This window comes from Aotus nancymaae, unplaced genomic scaffold, assembly GCF_030222135.1.
Source record: "Aotus nancymaae isolate 86718 unplaced genomic scaffold, 86718_ANA_hifiasm-v0.15.2.pri h1tg000007l, whole genome shotgun sequence".
Lineage (NCBI taxonomy): Eukaryota > Metazoa > Chordata > Mammalia > Primates > Aotidae > Aotus > Aotus nancymaae.
The window spans coordinates 4,769,810-4,791,652 of NW_026988418.1; the positions used below are offsets into that span (position 1 = coordinate 4,769,810).

Consider the following 21,843-nt stretch of genomic DNA (forward strand, 5'->3'; position numbering starts at 1 on the left):
CCTGTCCTGGGGTGGGAGTGGGGTCACCCTGTGAAGTCCCTACCCTCTCTTCCTGCTGCCCAGGAATGGCAGGAGAACTCCCTGTGGGCTAAGGCTGCTCCCCAGGGCATCCCATGACCATGTGCAATATGTGCATGTGTGTGCATGTGTGCATGTGTGTATGTCTGCATCCTTGGGGTGGCAAGGAGGCCAGCCATGGAGAAGCAGCAAGGACTGACGGGGTCTTGCCTAATAAGTCTTGAAGAGACATACAGGATGGAAATAGAGATCGGGAAAGACAGTGGGGAGAAAGACAAGAAAACCCAGGACTATCTGAGTAGAAGGATCAGTGTCTGCATGTCGGCACATTTGTGCATGTGTATGTGTGTGTATGTCCCTGAGAGCATGTGGACCTGTGTGTGTGTACATTTGCATTGTAAGAAAGTGCGTGTCAATGTCTGGGTTATCCACATGGGCATGGGGAAAATCTCTGCTGGCTCTGTTAGGCTTTTGCTTGAGTGTGTGTCCAGTGTATGTTGGGGTGCTTTGCTGCTGGTGCAAGTGTGGCACTGTTGTGTGTACTGTTCATATGCAGATATGAGAGATAGGTGTCAATACTGTGTGGCTCAGTGTGTGTCTGTGCTCTGTTAGACGGTCTGCTCAACCTGGATAATGTCTTTGGGCTGTGTGTGTCTGTATGTGGGCAGGGAGTCTATGGTGGGTGTATGCTGATGGTATTGAGTGAGTGTGAGCTGTGTGTGTCTGTATGTGGGCAGGGAATCTGAGGTGGGTGTGTGCTGATGGTATTGAGTGTGAGCTGTATGTGGGCAGGGAGTCCATGGTGGGTGTGTGCTGGTGGTATTGAGTGTTGGAGCCCAGGCTCCCTTCCCTTTTCCCACTCTTCTGATGACCCAGGCTGCCAGTCCTGTTTATTTCTGTATGCTGTCTGTCTCTTCCAGGCCTATGTCTAACTCTGACCAAGGGCTCTCATACATGACCGTTGGAGGTGGAGATGGGGACAGGCAAAGTCCTTGCTCCCTTCCTCTCTAGCCCTCTTAGTCTCTGGTGAGCCCTAGGCTGCTCAACCTCAGGGTCCTACTTTCTGATCTGAGGAGGAAGAGGCCTTGTGGGTTAGGGATGGCCATTGCCGACCCATGCTCCCAGCTTACTTTGATCCTGTGGAGGCTCAGTGTGCCTCTCTGCATCCTTCCTGTTCCCTGGTCCTGGCCAGCCTCTCTTTCAGCTTTCTCCTGGTCCCTGTCAGGGGCTGGGGTCAGCCTGCTCATCTCTAGCATCCTCCATCATCCTTCCTGCCAGCCCCAGGCCTCTTCTCCAGCTGGTTCAGATTTAGGTCTCTGGACCAGGCTGGCTCATGGGGAGCAAGTGTCTTCCCCAGTCCTGCCCTTTCCACAGGGGCCTCTTATCCTCTGCCCAGGAGCCTGCTGAGGCAATTCAATGGAGAGAAGGAAAGCGGCGGGGTAAAAAATGGTGTGTATGATGTGAATAAGGGTTTCCCTGTGAGTGTGTGTTTGTGAGTCTCTGCAAGTTGGGGCATACGGGGGGTGGGTGTCAGTGCTGCTGCCAGGGCCCATGCATGCAGAGTGTGCAGGCAGACTGGGTGGGGGCGGGGGGCTTACATTTATCCAGCGCTCACTGCTCGCCAATCAGGATGCTAAGTGCTTTACTCAGATTATCTCATTTAATAAGTGTGACACTGTGTGAGAGGGCGACGGAAACGGGGCAGAGAAGGGCAGGTGGTCAGGAGGCGGCTGCTTACAAGTCCCTGGCAGAGTATTTCCTTAATCCATCCCAACAGCGTGCCCTGCTGGATCTGACCTGGGCCTCAGGTTGGGGAGCAACCTCTTAGCCCCTCTCCATATGGAGACACAGGAGGTGGGAGCAGGCTCTGCCCCAAATTCCCCACCCACCTCCCTGCCCTGCCCTCAGCCCGGGGAGGGGATGTCCCCTCCCAGAACAGAGGGCTGCCTGCTCCTTGCCTTTTCTCCTGGGTGTGCTCAGTACAAGGCCCAGCACTGTAGGTGCCTAATTGGTCCCTACCCCTTAGCAGATTCCAGGCCAACTCGAGGAGTTGTCTGTACATTCAATAAGTCCGGTCTTTACTCTGCAAATCTCACAGCGAGGCAATGAGAACCCCCATGGTTCAGAGAAGCCAGACCCTAGATATGAGGGAAGCAAAGGGGTCCAAGCTAAGGGCAGGACAGCTCACAGCTCCTTCTCCTGAGGGAGCAGCGCTGCAGGCCCACCACGGCCTCGGAGTCCCGCCTCTGACGTCATCCACTGCTTCACCCACTCCAATTCGTCACTGGGTTTTAGGTAAGCTGAAATTTGCCTGAGAGTGCTTGGAAGTGAGGACTGGGGTCTCTTGTCACCCAGGTGGTAACATCGAAGAGGTCTGATGGCAAGATGCCATGGATTTCTAGAGGAAGAGGGACAAGAGAGGGAGGGAGGGAGATCATGAATATGAATGGATTCCCTCCTCTGCACAAACTACCCCAGGGGACCAAGCGGCTACTCAGAGACACTCAGACAAGTATCGGAGGACCGACCCTGAGCCACAACAGAGGGAGGGCTTCCAGGAGGAAGTGGGCCTGGGACAGAAGCTTGGAGGAATTGTCATGGTGAGGAACAGTTGGGGAGGAGCCCTGGGAGCGGAGAACAAGGAGGAGGAACATAGCCTGTCCAAAAAGCACACGCCCCCACCCTCCCCAAAGCTGCAATGGTAACAGTAGCTATGAGCACTGAATATTTTCAGAAAAGTGCAAATAATAGCCATTATTTAAAAAGTGTTTTGGGGAAAATGCCATTATTATTCCCCCGAAGTCTGTGGCACCACCAAGTACTCAGGCTGAAAACCTCAGTCGCTGTCCATGTCCCCCTTCCACAACCCACTTCCAGGTAGTCACCAGATCCTGAGTATCCTCTTTCTCAGGGCTTAAGTCAGACAGACCTGGGTTCCACCCCAGCTCCATCACTTGTCGGCCGTGTGATCTTCAGCAAGTCACTTAGCCTCTCTGTGCCCCAGTTTTCTCTACTATAGTGAGAAGATGATAACAGTACTTACAGGATGGTTGTAAGAATTCAACAAATTAAGGCATGTAAAGAGCTTAGCACACTGTCTAACAGAATGGACTCTTAGGAAACATGAGCTATTTTAATTTCCACTAAACTATGTGTTTCCCCAGACCAAAGTTGTGCTTCTAACACTGTCCTGCTCAAGAACCTGCCAGTCCTGCTTTGTACCTTGCGGCCCAGCAAGGTGGAACAGCCAGGTCTTCCTAAATGCATCATGCTACCTACATCAGTCTGCCATAATGAAGTAACACAGACTGAGCGGCTGAAACAACAGAAGTTTATTTTCTCACAATTTTGGAGGCTGGAAGGCCAAGATCAAGGTGTTGGCAGGTTTGGTTTCTCCCGAGGCCTCTCTCTTTGGCTTGCAGAGGGCTTTCTCACTGTGTCCTCTGTGCACACCCAGCCCTGGTATCTTTTTGTGAGTCCAAATTTCCTCCTTTTATAAAGACACCAGTCAAGGTCAGGTACAGTGGCTCACACCTGTAATCCCAGCACTTTGGGAGACCGAGGCGGGTGGATCACTTGAGCTAGGAGTTCGAGGACCAGTCTGGCCAACATGGCAAAACCTTGTCTCTGCTAAGAATACAAAAATTAGCTGGATGTAGTGGTGCATGCCTGTAGTCCCACCTACTTGGGAGGTTGAGGCACAAGAATCACTTGAACCTGGGAAGTGGAGGTTGCAGTGAGCTGAGATAGTGCCACTGCACTCCAGCCTGGGTGAAGGAGCAAGACTGTCTCCTAAAAAATTAAATAAACACACCTGTCAAACTGGATTGGGGCCCACCTTAAGGGCCTCATTTTAATCTAATCAACTCTTTAAATGCCCTATCTCCAAATACAGTCACATTCTGAGGAACTAGGGGTTAGGGCTTCAACAAATGATTTTTGGGGCTGGGCTGGTGACTCACACCTGTAACCTCAGCACTTTGGGAGGCTGAGGTGAGCAGATCACCTGAGATCAGGAGTTCGAGACCAGCCTGGCCAATATGGTGAAACCCCATGTCTACAAAAATACAAAAATTAGCTCAGTGTGGTGGTGCACGCTTGTAGTCCCAGCTACTCAGGAGGCTGAGGCAGAAGAATTGCTTGAACCTGGGAGATGGAGGTTGCAATGAGCAAGACTGTGCCACTGCACTCCATCCTGGGCAACAGAGCAAGACTCTGTATCAAAAAAAAAAAAAAAAAAAAAAAAAGATTTTTGGGAGTCACAATTCAGCCCGTAATGCCATCTTCCTTTTCTGCATCTTTCTGCATGTTGCTGTTCTCTCTGCCTGTCCATGTTTTATCTTCTTCTCCCTTGAAGGCCTCCTACTCATCATCTAAAACCTAGCTAGAGCATCACTGCCTCCAGGAAGGCTTCCTGGCTAGACTGCTGCCTCCTGTGGGTTCTCACAGCCCACTGTGTTGACCTACATCATGGCATGTATCACATTCTAAGAACTGTCATTTGCTAGGGTGGATGCTGGTTGTTTTCATCTGTACAGCATCCCATTCCCCCTCTGATAACAGCATCTTCTCTTTGAAGTGACACCCCCTCACCCCCTCCACTCCTATGGCTCAGATGACTCAGTAAATTACAGTTGTGGCTTCTTGCCACAGGAATGAGCATGTGATGAAGCAGAGCCAATCAGAGTCCTTCCTTGAGATTTTTATCTACAAACGCTGGGCAGGAAAATGCTAATCTTTCCTCGGGTCCAGAATGATGTAAGCTTGGAGCTTTGTGTGGTCATGGCCCAGTCTCATCCTGCCATGAAGGATGTCTATCTGCAGGGGAAAGAATCAGGCCTACACCCAAGGGAAGCACCTATGAAGATCTGGTCACTTTATGTAAATTTTAAGCTTTTTATATTTAATTTTTTGTGTGTTTTGGGCAATACATTTAAGAGGTTCAAAAATCAGGATAATACACAAAGCTGTATAATAAAAAGTTTCAGTTTTATCCTTGTTCCTGTCAACTCACTCTACCACATAGGTAATCACTTTTTAAAATTTCTTGTGGATCCTTCCTATGGTTCTTTATGAAAATATAAGCAAATAGTAATATATGGCAGGGCACGGTGGCTCACGCCTGTAATCCCAGCACTTTGGGAGGCCGAGGTGGGCGGATCACGAGGTCAAGAGATTGAGACCATCCTGGCCAACATGGTGAAACCCCATCTCTACTAAAAAAAAAATACAAAAATTAGCTGGGCGTGGTGGTGCGCGCCTGTAGTCCCAGCTACTGGGGAGGCTGAGGCAGGAAAATTGCTTGAACCTGGGAGGCAGAGGTTGCAGTGAGCCGAGATCACGCCACTGCACTCCAGCCTGGTGCCTAGAGACTGGACTCTGCCTTGAGACTCTGTCTCAAAAAAAAAAAAAAAAAAAAATATATATATATATATATATGTGTGTATATATATATATATATATATATCCTTTTTCTCTCTTCTTAGAGAAAGGAAGAATACTATGTTCCACACCTTGCTTGTTTTTATTTATTTAGCAATATATCCTGGGGTACTTTCCATAAAGTACTCTGTGACTTTTCTCTTTCTTATTTATAGCTGCATAATATTTCATTGTATGGATAATCTACACAGTTCCCAGTGATGAAGACCAAGATTGTTCCCAATCTCTTTACTATTATAAACAATGTTGCAATGAACAAGCTTTGCATGTATCATTTCATATGAGTACAAGAGTTTCTGTAGGCATGACAATAAAAAGATAACCCAACTGAAAAAATAGACAAAGGATTTGAACAGACATTGCTCCAAAGAAGATAGGATAATTACATAAAAAGATGCTCACCATCATTACCCATTAGGCGAATACAAATCAAAACCACAGTGAGATACTGCACATTCACTAGGATGGCTATAATAAAAAAGACAGGTAATAACAAGTGTTGATGTTTTAGTTCATTCCAGCTGCTATAAGAAAATATCACAGACTGGTTGACTCAAACAACTGAAATGTTATTTCTCATGGTTCTGAGGCTGGGAAGTCCAAGAGCAAGGTGCTGGCTGATTTGGTTTCCAGTGAGGCCTCTCTTCCTGGCCTGTAAAGGACCAGAATCACACTGTGCCTAGGATATTTTTTTCCTGTGCATGTGGAGAGAGAGAGTGCACAAGTATATGCTGGTGTCTCTTTCTCTTTTATTTGTATCAACTTAATTTAATTTTTAGATTTCAAATTATGAAATATTTCAAGAAAACAATAAAGTACAGAAAAGTATAATTGACCTCTATGTAGCCCATTTACTTGATTTAACAAATATTTAATATTTTGCCACATTTACTTCAGAACTCTCTCTTTTTGTAGAAAATAAAAATTTTAAAAGCAAAGCTAAAGCCCAATCTCATCACTTCCTGCTTCCTCTCCTCAGGTTAACCAGTAACCTGAAATTATGTTTTTATACTTTTATTGCATATATGAATGTGACCACAAATAATAGATTGGCAGCTTTTTCTGAATTTTTTTTAATTGTGGTAAAATGCATACAACATAAAATTTACCATCTTAACCATTTTAAAGCTTATAGTTCAGTGGCATTAAACATATTCATAATGTGGTGTAACCGTTACCCCGTTCATCTCCATAATGGTTTTCATCTTATAATATCAAAATTCCATTAAGCAATAATTCACCATTTCCCCTTTCCCCAGAAGCCATTATTGTACTTTCTGTCATTATGATTTTGACCATTCTAAGTACCTTATGTAAGTGGAATCATACAGAATTTGGTTTTTTGTGGCTGGCTTATTTCACTAGTATAATGTCCTCAGGGTTCATCCATGTTATAACATATTGCAGAATCTCCTTCCTTTTGTAAGGCTGAGGAATATTCCATTATATGGACATATCACCTTTTGCTTATCCATTCATCCATTCATGGACACCTGGGGTGCTTCCACTCTGTAGCTATCGTAATACTGCTATGAACATGGGTTGATAAATATCTTTCTCTTCTTATAAGGGCACCTCTAAAAGCCACATTAGAGCCTCATCCTTATGATAAAGGCATAACCTTTATCACCTCCTCACAGGTCCTCTCTCCAAATACAGTGACGTAGAGTTTCAACATAAACATTTTGAAGGGACACAACATTTAGTCCATGACCATTGATGAGAATAGGGAGAAATTGGAACTCATACATTGCTGGTGGAAATGTAAAATGATACAAACACTTTTTGGAAGTTCTTCAAAATATTAACATGGAGTTATCATGTGACCCAGAAATTCTCCTAGGAATGCAACCAAGAGAAATAATAACATGTTCATACAATTGCACAAAAACTTGTACATGATTGTTCATAGCAGCATTATTAACAGCAAAAAAATAAAAATCCAAATGTCATCAACTAATGTATGGATAAATGTGGTATATTCATACAATGAAATATTATTTGGCAATAAAAAGAAATGAAGTACTGATACATGCTACAACACAGATGAACCTTAAAAACATTATGCTAAGTGAAAGAAGCCAATCGTGAAGGATCACATATGATTCCATGTATATAGAATGTTCAGAGTAGGCAAATCTACACATAGAAAAAGTAGATTAGTGGTTGCCTAGGGCTGGAGAAATTAGGAGAAAGTGGAAGTGACTCCTAATGGGTATGGAACTTTAGGGGAGAGATGAAAATGTTTTAAAATAAATTGTGGTAAAGGTTGCACAACTCTGAAAATAAACTAAAATTTGTTGACTTATACATTTTAAATGGGGTGAATTGTGTGGTATGGAAATTAAATCTTAAAAGAGCTGTTAAAGAAAAAAAAAAAAGTTTCTTGTGGAATAAATTCCCAGAACTGGGACCATTGGGTCAAAGGGAAAATGCATTTAAAATTTCTTACATTTTTATGCTCATCAGTAATGTATGAAATAGCAAGGCAGGTACATTTTATGCATGAGGAAACCAAGGCATGGACAATCCAAAATCACACAATTAATAACATCCAAGCTGTAACTGAAATCAGGTCTGTTGGACTCCAAAACGTGCTCTGCTGCAGAGGACTCATTTGGTGTTTTTCCAATATCATTTGATCTCCTTAAACAAAAACAAAAAACACGTAACTTGATTGCGTCCATGTTCTTTGTTGCTTTTCTGTTTTTCTATATCATTTATTTCTGTTCTGATCTTTATTATTTCCTTTCTTCTGCTTATTTGGGTTAAATTCACTCTTCTTTTCTCTATTTCTTAAGATCGAAGCTGATGACACTATTTGAGACCTTTCTTCTTTTCTAATGTAGATGTCTAGTCCTATAAACTTCCCACTAAGTACTGCTTTAGTGGCATCCTACAAATTCTGATATGTTGCATTTTTATTTTCATTTGGATCAAAATACTTTCTAATGTCTCTTCTAATTTCTTTTTTTAAAAAACTTATAGGTTATTTAAAAGTGTCTTATTTTGTTCTCAACTACTTGGGGATTTTCCAGATACATTTTTGTTATTGATTTGCAATTTAATTCCACTATGGTCAGAGAACATACTTTGACTAATTTTAGATGTATTGAAATTTGTTTTATGGTCAGAATATGGTCTATCTTGATAAATGTTTTTATGTACACTGAAAAATATGTATTCTCTTGTTGGGTAAAGTGTTTTATGAGTGTCAGTTAAGTCAAGTTGGTTGATAGTGTTGTTCAAGTTTACTATATATTCTTGCTGATTTTCTACCTGCTTGTTCTATCAATTATTGAGAGAGGGACATTGAAATATCTTTGACTTTAATTGTAGATTTGTCCATTTTTCCTTGTAATTCTATCAGTTTTTACTTAATGTATTTTGTAATTCTGCTATTAGGTGTATAAATGTTTGGCACTGTTATATTTTCCTGATGAATTGAACACTTTATCATAATGAAATGACTCTTTATCTTTAGTAATATTCTTTACTTGAAATCTACTTTGTCTTATATTAATAAGCCATTTCAGCTTTCTGTTGATTATTGTTAGTACAGTACATCTTTACTCATTCTTTTTACTTTTAACTTATTTATATCTTATTTAAAGTGGGTTTCTTTCTTTCTCTCTTTTTTTCTTCCTTCCTTCCTTCCTTCTTTCCTCCCTCCCTCCCTGCTTTCCTTCTCTCTCTCTTTCTCTCTCTCTTTCTCCTTCCTTCCTTCCTTCCTTTCTTTCTTTCTTTCCTTCCTTCCTTCCTTCCTTCCTTCCTTCCTTCCTTCCTTCCTTCCTTCCTTCCTTCCTTCCTTCCTTCCTTTCTTTCTTTCTTTCTTTCTTTCTTTCTTTCTTTCTTTCTTTCTTTCTTTCTTTCTTTCTTTTCTTTCTTTCTTTCTTTCTTTCTTTCTTTCCTTTCTTTCTTTCTTTCTTTCTTTCTTTCTTTCGTCTTGCTGTGTTACCCAGGCTGGAGTGCTGTGGCATGATCTCAGCTCACTACAACCTCCACCTCCTGTTTCAAACAATTCTGCCTCAGCCTCCCAAGTAGCTGGGATTACAGGCACACACCACCACACCCAGCTAATTTTTGTATTTTTAGTAGAGATGGGGTTTCAACATGTTGGGTAGGCTGGTCTCAAACTCTGCCCTCAAGTGATCTGCCCACTTGGCCTCCCAAAGTGCTGGGATTATAGGTATGAACTACTGTGCCTGGCCTAAAGTTGATTTCTTACAGGCAACACAGAGTTGAATCTTGCTCTGGATAAACGATCTGACAGTCTTGGCCTTTTAATTGTGGTATTTAGACCATTTATATTGAATGTGATTATTTATATGATTAGGTTTAAATCTACCTTCTTGCTATTTGTTTGCTATTTGCCCCATGTATTATTTGTTCCCTTTTCCCTCTTTTTCTGCCTTTTTTGGATTGGATAGTTTATGATTTCATTTTATCTCCTTTATTAGCTTAATCAGATACAGCTATCTTTTAGTGGTTACTTTTGCATTTATAGTGTAAAATAATATACACTCAATCCCAAACCACTTCAAGTAATATTATACCATTTTACAGAGTAAGAACCTTACAACAGCATGCTTCTCTTTCCTCTTTCACAACCTTTATGCTATTGCTGTCATGTGTTTAATTTCTATATATGTTACAAACCCAGAATACTCATTGTTTTGCTTTAACCAATAAATTATCTTTTAAAGATACTTTCAAAATAAAAAAGTATTCAATATTTTCTCACATAACTACTTTTCCAGAAGTCCTTTATTCCTTGGTGTAGATTCAAATTTCCATCTGGTATCATTTTTCCTTCTGTCTTGAGGACTTTCTTTAACATTTCTTGTAGATCAGGTCTGCCAGTGATGAATGTTTTCAACTTTTTATTTTGGAAAAAGCAATCATTTCACCTCTGTTTTGAAATGTATTTTCACTGGGTACAGAATTCTGGGTTAACAGATTTTTTTCTTTTTTTTTTTTTTTAACCTTCTGTACTTTAGTGATATTATTCCACTGACTTCTGGCTTGAAATATTTTCAATAAGAAGTCTGCTGACATTCATTGTTCTTTTGTATACAATGTGTGTCTTCTTCTCTGCTACTTTTCAGATTTCTTCTTTATTACCGGTTTTAAGCAATTTAATCATTAAATGCCTTGGTGCTTGATGTTTTGTTGGTATTTTTGAATCCATGGTTTATGGTTTGTTTCAAATTTGGGAAATTATTGGTTATTATTTCTTTAAATATTTTATGTTCTTCTCCTCTTTGAGAGATTCTAATTACACATATGCTAGACTGCATAAAATTATCCAACAGCTCATTGATGAGCTGCTTATTATATATATATTATATTTTTTTCTTTATTTTATTTTAAACAGTTTCTATTGCTATGTCTTCAAAAGTATTAGTCCTTTCTTCTGTGTTAATTCAAATCTGCTGTTAATTCCATCCAGTGTCATTTTTCATTGCAGACATTGTATTTTTTCACATCTAGAAGTTTGATTTGGGTCTTATCTGCCCTTTCTCTCTACTTAACATGATCAATCATTACTCTAGTTTTCCGAGCATATGGAATATAGTTATAATTGTTTTAACGTCTTGTATATGAATTCTATTTTCTGTGCTATTTTAGGTTATGTTTTTTTTTTTCTTTTTTTCCCCCTTTTTTTTTGAGACAAAGTCTCACTCTGTAGCCTAGGCTGGAGTGCAGTAGCACAATCTCGGCTCACTACAACCTCCGCCTCAGGGGTTCAAGCAATTATCCTGCCTCAGCCTCCAGAGTAGCTGAGATTACAGGCGCACACCACTGTACCCAGCTAATTTTTTGTATTTTTATTAGAGACAGGGTTTCGCCATATTGGCCAGGCTGGTCTTGAACTCTCAACCTCAGGTATCTGCCCACTTCAACCTCCCAAAGTGCTAGGATTACAGGTGTGAGCCACCGCACCCAGCCAGGTATGTTTCTATTGCTGAATTTTTTATCCTCATTATCAGTTGTATTTTCCTGTTTCTTTGCATGACTAGTAGTTTTTTTGTTGGATGTGAGACATTATGAACTTTACCTCGTGTACTGACCGTTTTAATATTCCTATAAATATTCTTAAGTTTTGTTTTGGGATGCAGTTAAGTTACTTGAAAACTTTGATTTTTTTGAGGCTTGCTTTGCAGTTTTCTCAGGCAGGACCACTACGTTTCCTCCCACTATTGCAGCAATGCCTTTTTAAGGAATCTACTTGATACTTTGAGATTTGTGAAGTTTTACAATCTGGTTGATAGGGACACACACCTCTCTAGGTCTGTGTGAACTTTGGAGACTGTTTCCTCTGCTCCTTTGGGATATTCTTTCCTTAAACTTGGGTCATTTCCTCACATACAAATACTGTTCAGTATTCAACTGAAGGCTTGAAGGGACTTTCTGCAGCTCTTTGGAGCTCTCTCTTTGAGAAGCTCTCCTCTCCAGTTCTCTGCCCTGTGAAGTCTAGTCATGTTGGCCTCTCAGCCTCTCTATTCTGTCTCCTCCACTCAGGGACTTATAATAACTTGGATGCTACTCCTTGTGCTGCAGCCTGGAAACTCTCCCCAGGTAGAAGCTGGCAATTGTAGGGTTTACCTCATTAGTTTCTCATCTCTCAGGAATTGCTGTTTTGTACTGCCTTATGTTCAGTGTCTGAAAACAGTTGTTTCGTATATTTCATCTAGGTTTTTAGTTGCTTTAGGAAAGATGGTGAATCAACTCCCTGTTATTTCTTCTGTCCAGAAGCTCTGTAACTACAATTTCACACTTAATTATCACAAATATCTTCTATATTAGGTATGATTATTCCCATTTTATAGATGAGGAAAGTTGAGTGTTAGGAATTGAGTTGTAGTATACTAGAGTTGAAGAGGTAGAAGAATGTAACGGATAAAAAGATGGATGTGTGGCCAATCAATCTGGGTTTGACTCTCAGATTTCCTACTTCTTAGTTATATGACCTTGTACATGTTAACCGCTCTGTGCCTCAGTTTCCTCACCTGTAAGAATTGAGATGCTAATGATAGAAATGACCTATAGATTGTTGGGGAATTATAAATGAGTAAACATATAACTGGTTCATAATGACCGTGTATTAGCTATTATTATCAGAGTGAGTAGTTAACAATCTTCAGCTAGGTGATAGAAACACCCATTTTGAACTCCAGCTCCAACACTAACTTACTCTGGAAACTTGGCCATCTGCATCAGTTGGGTTTCAATTAGAGAAACAGAGCCACTAGGGGATTCTAACCAAAACATACAGGAAAGGGAATTCTGGGAAACGTGGTTCAGCTGAGCCTAGTTGACACATTGCAAAGACATCACACCATGCTACCTGACTGCTCTGAGAGCTCATTTCCCCATTGGTGAGATGGGACAGTAACACCCCTCTTTGGATTAAATGGGATAGAACACATGAAGCATTTGGGTCTGGGACAGGGAAGTGTTCAATAAATGGTTCTTACCATAGCTGCTCAGGATCCCACAGATAATAACTGCCAGAGGAGCGATCTGAACTCACAGTTGTTGTCCCTAATGCCTATTGCTCCTCCCACTGCACCCTGCCACCTCCTGTGCTGGGCCTGAGAGTAGGGAAATGAGTAGGACAAGTCCCTGCTCACAGGATTCCATATTTCAGTCGGGGGTAAGCCAGGGACACAAATAAATGCAATATAGGTCAGGAAAAGGAAGGCAGGCACCATTAACGGGGGATTTCTACAAGACTAGCTCGGAGCTGCAGTCCCTCTACAGGGGAAGGGAAGGATGCAAGGGGGAGGAAGGGGTGAATGGCTTGCTGCATAGGTTCTCTATGCCAGGCTCTGTGGTAAGCAGTTTATGTGATGACAACAGTTAGCCTTCACAATTAAAGAATGAGCTAGATATTATTATCCCTGCAATACAAATAAGAAAACTGAGACCCTGAGAGATTCCTGATGCCAACAGTTAGCCTTCACAATTAAAGAATGAGCTAGATATTATCCCTGCAATACAAATAAGAAAACTGAGACCCTGAGAGATTAAGTCATTTGCCCTAGGTCACAGAGTGACCAAATGACAGAAACCCTGCATCCCAGGAAATGGCTAGAGTGCAGTGGAAGCTGGAGCTCAGGGACTGTCCCCAGGTCACTTCCAAAGAAGGGTACTCCTCCTGAGCTCAGAAGCCAGGGCCGGCTCTTTAGCCCCCTCCCGGGCCTGCCCCTTGCACCTGTGTGCGCCTGTGGGCGGCGGGCGCGGTGGTGGCTGCAGTACTGTGGTGGTGGCAGCAGCGGCAGGCGGCAGCAGGGAGACAGTCACACCTCGCTGTTTTGTAAACTGTTTCTCACAGCTTGTTTGTTCCGGGTTAGGGCTGGAGCGGCACCGTATGGAAGTGTGACTCATTGTTTAATGTGGCAGCTCATTAGCAGAGCTTGTTGCTGCCTCTGATTTCTCTGCTCTTGCTAATTGGAGAGCCCAGTGGGGCCCTGGCTTCCCGTGAAGAACCAACCCAGCTTCCCCAGGGCTCTGGCTGGCCTTTGCCCCTCCAGGCTCCCTGAGGAGGCCACCCCATGCCTTTGGGGCCTGAGATCAGTCAGACTGGGTTCAAATCTCAGCTCATCCTGGCTGTGTAACCTGGGATAAAGCATTCCTTCTCTCTGAGCCTCAGTTTCCTTATCCACTTAATAATTGGGAAATAGTACCCACTTCCTCCAGGTAGGTGAGAGACACAGTAATAATATGTGTAAAGTCCCCTGGTATGTAGTACATGCTCAATAAGCAGTTTTGTAGTGTTATTATTAGGCTGAAACCTCAGAGAGCCCCTCTGTTTTGGCCTACTTGGGGCGGTCACCCAGCCCAAAGGTGCTTCAGAGGCTCAAGATGTGAGGCCGTTTTCCACTGCTGATAATCTAACACATTTCTTTCTTCTGCGCTTCACCCCTTCCAAGGCAAATCCACCAAAGGGCCCCAGGTGCCATTCACTCTCTGTGCCCCCAGAAAAGGAAGCACAGCGTGGCTTTGGAGGGCCCTGGGCCTTCCCTAGCATGGAAGTCTGCTCCCTGGAGCTCTCCCTTGAAACTCAGCTCTCCTCTTTGAAGCCGCACAGAACCAATCTGCCCCTAGCATCCCGTGACTATCCTTTGCTATTTGAAGACAGTGATCACATCTTCTCTCCAAGTCTTCCGTCCAGGTGGAACATGTCCAGTTTCTTCAACTGTCCCTTACATGAGATAGCTTGGATGCTCACTGGACCATACCATCAGTGGTGCCCTTGGAGTTGTGCAATGCTGTGACCTCATTCCAAGTCCCTTCCCCACCCTCCTCATGCTCTGAATCGACTTTTCTTTGCCTACGTGCCTCCTGAAATTGCAGTCTAGAATTCAGCTCAGTCCTCTGAACAGGATAGGACAGCCCCATCTCCTACTACATCAAGACCTGTGCTGTCCAATGATAATGTAATGTGAGCCACATGTATAATTTTAAATTCCTAGTGGCTGCCTTAATAAAAGGAGCTAGGCGTGGTGGCATGCACCTATAATCCCAGTGCTTTGGGAGGCTGGGGTGGGAGGACTGTTGGAGCCCAGTAGTTCAAGGCTGCAGTGAGCTATGATTGTGCCACTGCACTCCAGGCTGGGCAACAGGGTGAGATCCCATCTCAATAAATAAATAAATAATAAATAAGCATCTATCATTTTAGAAAAGTAAAAAGAAATAGGTAACATTAACTTAAAAATATTTTTATTTAACCAAATGTAGTCAAAATATTATTTCAGCATGTAATCAGTATCAAAAATCATTAACGAGATACTTGAAAGTTTTTTCATATGAAATGTTTAAATCCGGTGTGTTTTTATACTCAACAGCACATCTCATTTGGACTAGCCATGTTTCAAGTGCTCAGGAACCACATGCAACTCGTGGCTACAGTGCTGGGCAGTGCAGTCCAGACTCTCCCTTTGTTAACATGATCAGGACTGCTGTGGTGTTGTGGCTGACACATCATCCTGGTTCAGCAGGAAGGGGTCATCAAGTGCCTAAGAGTTGGGGCCTCTGGGTGGTAGGCAGTCAGGATCCCAGCCTTGGTTCCATCATTAGTTCACTATCTATGTGATGTCACTCTTCCTTTCCAGGCCTCAGCATCCTCATCTGACAAGCACGAGGTGAGAAGAGAGCAGCACCTGCTCAGTGCTGGGAACTCCCTGGGGTGCTCCCCATGTGCTGTGTTACAGATTCCTTGGAAAGTCCAATGTTGTAGGTTTTCTTCTCTCTGCTTCATTCACACTTGACCCTGAGACTTCCTCCAGGGCCTTGTGTACTCACAGCTGGTGTGTTGATTGCTTCTGCCCTCCTGGCCACCATGGATACCAGTGGGGCTCAGTTGTAGGCATGCAGCCCTCAAACCTGGAACCCTAAAGTATGTCTTCTTCAAACTTACTTCTCTTCTGCTTCCTGTCTCTGATAATGGCACACTACTTACCCAGTACCCAAGCCTGGAAGCACCGTTGACTCTTCTTCCTCTCCCCTTCTCCCTTCTTTGTCGTGACTCTTCCCTAAGTCACAGACTAAGGACAGCGATGGCAGAGTTTTGATGTGTGTCTGCAGGTGGCGGGCCCCTGCTACATGGAAACGCCTCTGCCTGCCCAGGTGTCTGGTCTGTCACTTGCAGAGTGGTCCCTTCATGGTGGTGGTCGTGAGGCCAGGTCCCAGCCTCTCCCTGCACCTGGTACTATTCTGTTAGGATGTATTGGAGTGAAACCCAGACATCACGTTGCCCACAGCTTCCTCCCTCATCGGCTTCCTCCCCAACTCCTCTAATCCAGCTGACTTTTCCTTCCTGACCACAGACACTCCTTCCAGTCCAAGAGCCACCTGTGTGACTTTGAGAAAATCATTTCACTTGACAGAATCCCAGTGTCCATGTGTAAGATAGAGGAGAATTCCATCTTCCTCCTGAGGCTGGTGGCAGTGACAACTGAGACTGTGTGATATGTGATATGTGACTGTGCCTCGCTCAGCACTTGGCGTAAATGTTAACTGTGACTGAATCTTTATGTCATTTTAAGAACAACTTAACCTTACTTTCCTAAACTGAACCCTCACTGGGGCTCCTCTGTGAGCTCTGCGTGGCTTTCCTCTCATTCCCCAGCCACCTGGGTCTTTCTAGACTAGCCAGGAAAGCTCCCCATGACTTCTGAGCAGGGAGCTAATATGCAGATGCCCACTTCCTTCTAGGAAAAGCCACTGAATCACGGTGCCGAAGGGGAGCTTGGTGGTCATGCCGGGGGGTACCCCGTCACCAAGACCAACCGTCTTCAAAAATAAGACAGGACATTCAGCCGGCCGTTCGGGGTGATGGTCTTTCCATCTCAGAACCATGGCCCAATTTATCTGTAACCTTGTGGAGAAGACCCCGGCACTGGTGAATGCTGCTGTGACTTATTCGAAGCCTCAGTTGGTCACATTTTGGTACTACGCCAAGGTTGAGCTGATTCCTCCCACCCCTGCTGAGATCCCTAGAGCTATTCAGAGCCTGAAAGAAATAGTCAATAGTGCTCAGACTGGTAGCTTCAAACAACTCACAGTTAAGGAAGCTGTGCTGAATGGTTTGGTGGCCACTGAGGTGTTGATGTGGTTTTATGTCGGAGAGATCATAGGCAAGCGTGGCATCATTGGCTATGATGTTTGAAGACCAATCTTTAACATCTGGTTATATTTCATTTATTATTTGAGTATTGTTGGACCATGTGTGATCAGACTGCTACCTGAATAAAATAAGATGTGTTTAAAAAAAAAGAAAAGAAGACAGACATGACTTCTACTGTGAATCTTTCTAAAGTACATTACATCCTTCCCTGTGTTTCCAAAAGAAGGGTAATTGACCTGAATGTCAATTACTCTCCTTTTCTTAGTAATTCAGGGCCATCAAGAGGGATCAACATTTTTATATTAAAATGCTGGAGAGCACTAACCTTTGAGTGCCCATTGTATACTGGGTATCTTATGATGTCATCCAATTCTTATACAACCCTGATATAAGGTTTGGATATTATCTCTTTTTTGCAGATGAGGAAACTGTCTCAGAGCTGTTTAGAGGCCTGCCGGGGTTTCATAGTCTCATGAAGAGGGGTTAAGCCCCTCTCCTCCTCTACATTGCCTCTCAAAAGCCATCAGGTTCCGTTTGGAGGCCCCTGGCTGACTCACAGTTCTTACGTGAGCTGTACAGGTTGGCCTCACTTGGCTGGGAGCTGGTAGTATACATGCAGGGCAGTCACTGCCTCGCTTTTTGGCCTGCACTGACCTGAGAAAGCATGTCCTATAACATGTGCTTTTAGGCCTTTGATTTCTTGACCTGTCCATTACATATGTGCTATTTACCAGTTCCTTCTTCTTCAGCCACTCTCTTCTCCTGGTTCTCATGAGTTCACCCTTTCTGAGCTCACTGGTTGCTCCTTCCCAGAAGCTTCCAGTGTGCCCTGGCTCTGCTCCCCCAACATCTGGGTGTGCTTCAGCAGCCCCCTTTGGCTCTCTGTTCTTTTCATATTCTGCTCCAGTATCACCCCTGGGGTCTTCACCCTCCACCAGCCACGATTTCACCACCTCTGTGCCAAGGACTCTCAAATTTACATCTCCTGTCCAGACCTTTGTCCAGAGTTCCAGACTGTGGCCTCATGACCACCAACCACCATATCAACTGCCTGCCAAATGGACATCTTCCCCAGCTGACCTACTGGCACATAAACTCAGCTCCCCCAAACTGAATCCATCATCTTCCTCTGAAGCATCCACCCTTCTTGTCATCTCTGTCTCAGTAACCACCCCTCCCCTCTGCCTCATACCTTATAATAATATGGGCTAATATTTCTCAAGGGCTTCTACAATGTAGCCTCCATGCTAAGTGATTCCATGGCTCTCACTTGATCCTTAATCAGTCTGGAGAAGTTGGCATTATCTGATTGTCATCCCCATTTCACAAATGAAAAGAGGGAAACAAAAGTTCCTGGCACTTGACAAGCACTGGTTCCTTCTATGGCCTTTGGTTTTTCAGCTATCTAAATTCATAAATTAAATCAACTATTCTCTTTTATTTTCCAAGTTCTGGGTTTTTGTTTATTTTATTTTAATTTTTGGCTCTGGGGTAAATGTGCAGGATGTGCATGTTTGTTACACAGGTAAACGTGTGGCATGGTGGTCTGCTGCACCTATCTAGGTATTAACCCAGCCTGCATTAGCTATTCCTCCTGATGATCACCCTCCCTCCAGCCCACCCCCCGACAGACCCCAGTGTGTGTTGTTTCCCTCCCCGTGTCCATGTGTTCTCATTGTTCAGCTCCCACTTATAAGTGAGAATGTGTGGTGTTTGGTTTTCTGTTCCTGCATTAGTTTGCTGAGGATAATGGCTTCTGGCTCCATCCATGTCCCTGCCAAGGACATGATCTCATTCCTTTTTATGACTGCATAGTATTCCATGGTATATATGTACCACATTTTCTTTATCCAGTCTATCACTGATGGGCATTTGGGTTGATTGTATGTCTTTGCTGTTGTAAATAGTGATGCAATGAACATATGTGTGCATGTATCTTTATAATAGAATGATTGCTATTCCTTTGGGTATATATATCCCATAATGGGATTGCTGGGTCAAGTGGTATTTCTGGTCCTAGATCTTGGAGGAATTGCCACACCGTCTTCCACAATGGTTGAACTAATTTACGTTCCCACCAACCGTACATAGCAGCTGTTCCTACCTGGGACATACCTAGGTGTCCAGATTGGTTAGTGACTCTAGCTTGGCAAACGGATCACCCGGGCTGGCTCCTTGTTCTGAGATATCTCATGCAAAGACCTTTCCCAGCTGAACTGAGACCCTGCCTCAGGAGGCAACTGCTGTCTGTGAAGACAGACAATGTGCAGAGAGTTACACGGGGACCCAATTTTAGACTGTACTCCCTAAGCCTGCCCTTCCTCACTGCCACTCCTCCCTCAAGTAACACCCTCAGGCCAACTCAGGTACATGTGCAGGATGTACAGGTTTGTTACACAGGTAAACGTGTGGCATGGTGGTCTGCTGCACCTGTCTAGGTATTAACCCAGCCTGCATTAGCTATTCTTCCTGATGAATAGGTTTTGAGGTGTTTTTTCAGGTGATGATCTGCTAGATAAAAACTCTTCTACCTGCCCAGGTGTCTGGTTGGTCACTCTAGAGCTGTCCTACCCCCATCGTGGTCTTGAGGCCAGTTTTCAGCCCCTCCCCTGTTATTACCACTATTGTCATTATCATCCTCATGACAATCCTGTGAAGCAGTTTTTTGTTTTTTGTTATTTTTTTTTGAGACAGAGTTTCTCTCTGTCACCCAGGCTGGAGTGCAGTGGTGCAATCTCAGCTCACTGCAACCTCCGCCTCCCAGGTTCAAGCAATTCTGCCTCAAGCTCCTGAGTAGCAGGGATTATAGGTGTGCACCACCACACCTGGTTAATTTTTGTATTCTTTGTAGAGATGGAGTTTCACCATGTTGGCCAGGCTGGTCTTGAACTCCTGACCTCAAGTGATCCATTCACCTCAGCCTTCCAATGTGCTGGGATTATAGGCATGAGCCACCGTGCCCGGCCAAAGTAGATATTATCAATGGCACCTTATAGCTAAGAAAATTTAGGCTCAGAGAGGCAAAGTGACTTGGCCAAGAACACGGAGTTAGAGCTAGGATCTAAACCAGCCTGTCAGGCTGAGTATGTATTCTTTCCACATAAAGTTTTAGGGTGTTCATTTGGTCAGGGAGAGTAAAGCTAAGTTGTTCTTAAATTGACTGTAAAATGTAGGCATTCCCCCCCAAAAAAAGGCTTGTGAATAAAAAGTCACAATGAACATTTACTCTTGAGTGTTCTGCAGACACTGGGCAAGGCACATTCATACATAGTACCTCACTTGTCACTCCTACCACTTCTGTGAAGAAAGAGGAATTCTCCTCTGTTATCCCAGATGTGGAAATGGGGAGTCTATCAAGTGCAGAGATTTGTTCAAAATCACACAGGTGATAGGGGATGCCCTGGGATTGGAAGGTGAGTCTTTGAGACTCCAAGACCAGTGCTCAGTCCTCTCACGAGACTGGTCAGAAATGAGGAGCTATGGCAAATAAAGATGAAGGGGGGAACCTTGGGTGATGTAGTATCTGGAGTTTTACTTTATTATTTTTTAAGTTTTTATCGAAACAGGGTCTCATCCTGTTGCCCAGGCTGAAGTGCAGTGGCACAATCATGGCTCACTGCAGCCTCGAGCTTCTGGGCTCAGGTGATCCTCCCACCTCAGGCTCCTGAGTAGCTGGGACCACAAGTGTGTGGCACCATGCTCAGTTAATTTTTGTAGAGACAGGGTTTTGCTATGTTGCCAGGCTGGTTTCAAACTCCTGAGCTCAAGCGATCCACCTGCCTTGGCCTCCCAAAGCATTGGGATTACAGGCATGAGGCACTGTCCCCAGCCTGGAGTATTACTTTAATATAACTGGTAGAGCAGGAACAGGGACAAAAATCAACTTTTTTAGTTAGGGAAACTGAGGCTTAGAGAAGTACAGCTGGAAAGTGGAGATGCTGTTATTTGGTTTGGATCTGTCTGACTTTTAGGCTTTTGCCCTCTTCACCATTCCACACTGTGGTTGCCAAAGCCACACACCTCCTCCTTCTGACAGTCTCTTCTCCAAGCCACAGCCTGAGGTCCACTGGGAAATCTGGGTCCTTTTCTCTCAGGTGGAAAATATTTGAACCTCTTTGACTTACAACCCCTAGTAGTATCAGGCACTGTACTAGGTAATTTACAAGCATTTATTCATTTAATCCTAACAAGCCTATGAGGTAGAAACTACTATTCTCCCCATTTTTATGATGAAGGATCTCAGGCCTGGAGAGGTCAATATGATTAGAAGTGAGGGAATGGAATTTGCATTGGAGACTGACTCCAGACCAAGTTCTTTTTTTTTTTTTTGGGATGGAGTTTCACTCTCATTGCTCAGGCTGGAGTGCAAAGGCACAATCTCGGCTCACTGCAACCTCTGCCTCCCCGGTTCAAGCAATTCTCCTGCCTCAGCCTCCTGAGTAGCTTGGATTACAGGTATGCGCCACCAAGCCTGGCTAATTTTGTATTATTAGTAGAGATGGGGTTTCTCTATGTTGATCAGGCTGGTCTTGAACTCCCGACCTCAGGTGATTTGCCTGCTTCAGCCTCCCAAAGTGCTGGGATTACAGGTGTGAGTCACTGGGCCCAGCCCAGACCAAGTTCTTAACTGCTACACTCTTCCATTTTTTTCTCATTGGGGCTGAGTGTAGATTTCATTCTCTGAGTATATTATGCATGAGCCCTAAAGACCAGAGTTCAAAGCCCCAGCTACCCTGTCCCTATCCATG

At 43.8% G+C, this 21,843-nt stretch overlaps 1 protein-coding gene across 1 annotated transcript; it reads left to right on the top strand.

Annotated features, from left to right (window-relative positions):
* The first annotated feature begins 16,825 nt into the window (after nucleotides 1-16,825).
* On the top strand, nucleotides 16,826-17,222 carry LOC105704997 (ATP synthase subunit g, mitochondrial-like). The gene has a single exon (XM_064370812.1). It carries the CDS (start codon nucleotides 16,826-16,828, stop codon nucleotides 17,135-17,137), a length of 312 nt encoding a protein of 103 aa, XP_064226882.1. The 3' UTR covers nucleotides 17,138-17,222.
* The last annotated feature ends 4,621 nt before the right edge of the window (nucleotides 17,223-21,843 follow it).

What these genes read in the sequence shown, in the direction of transcription:
- LOC105704997 (XM_064370812.1), top strand. Translation starts at nt 16,826, where the DNA reads ATGGCCCAATTTATCTGTAACCTTGTGGAGAAGACCCCGGCACTGGTG.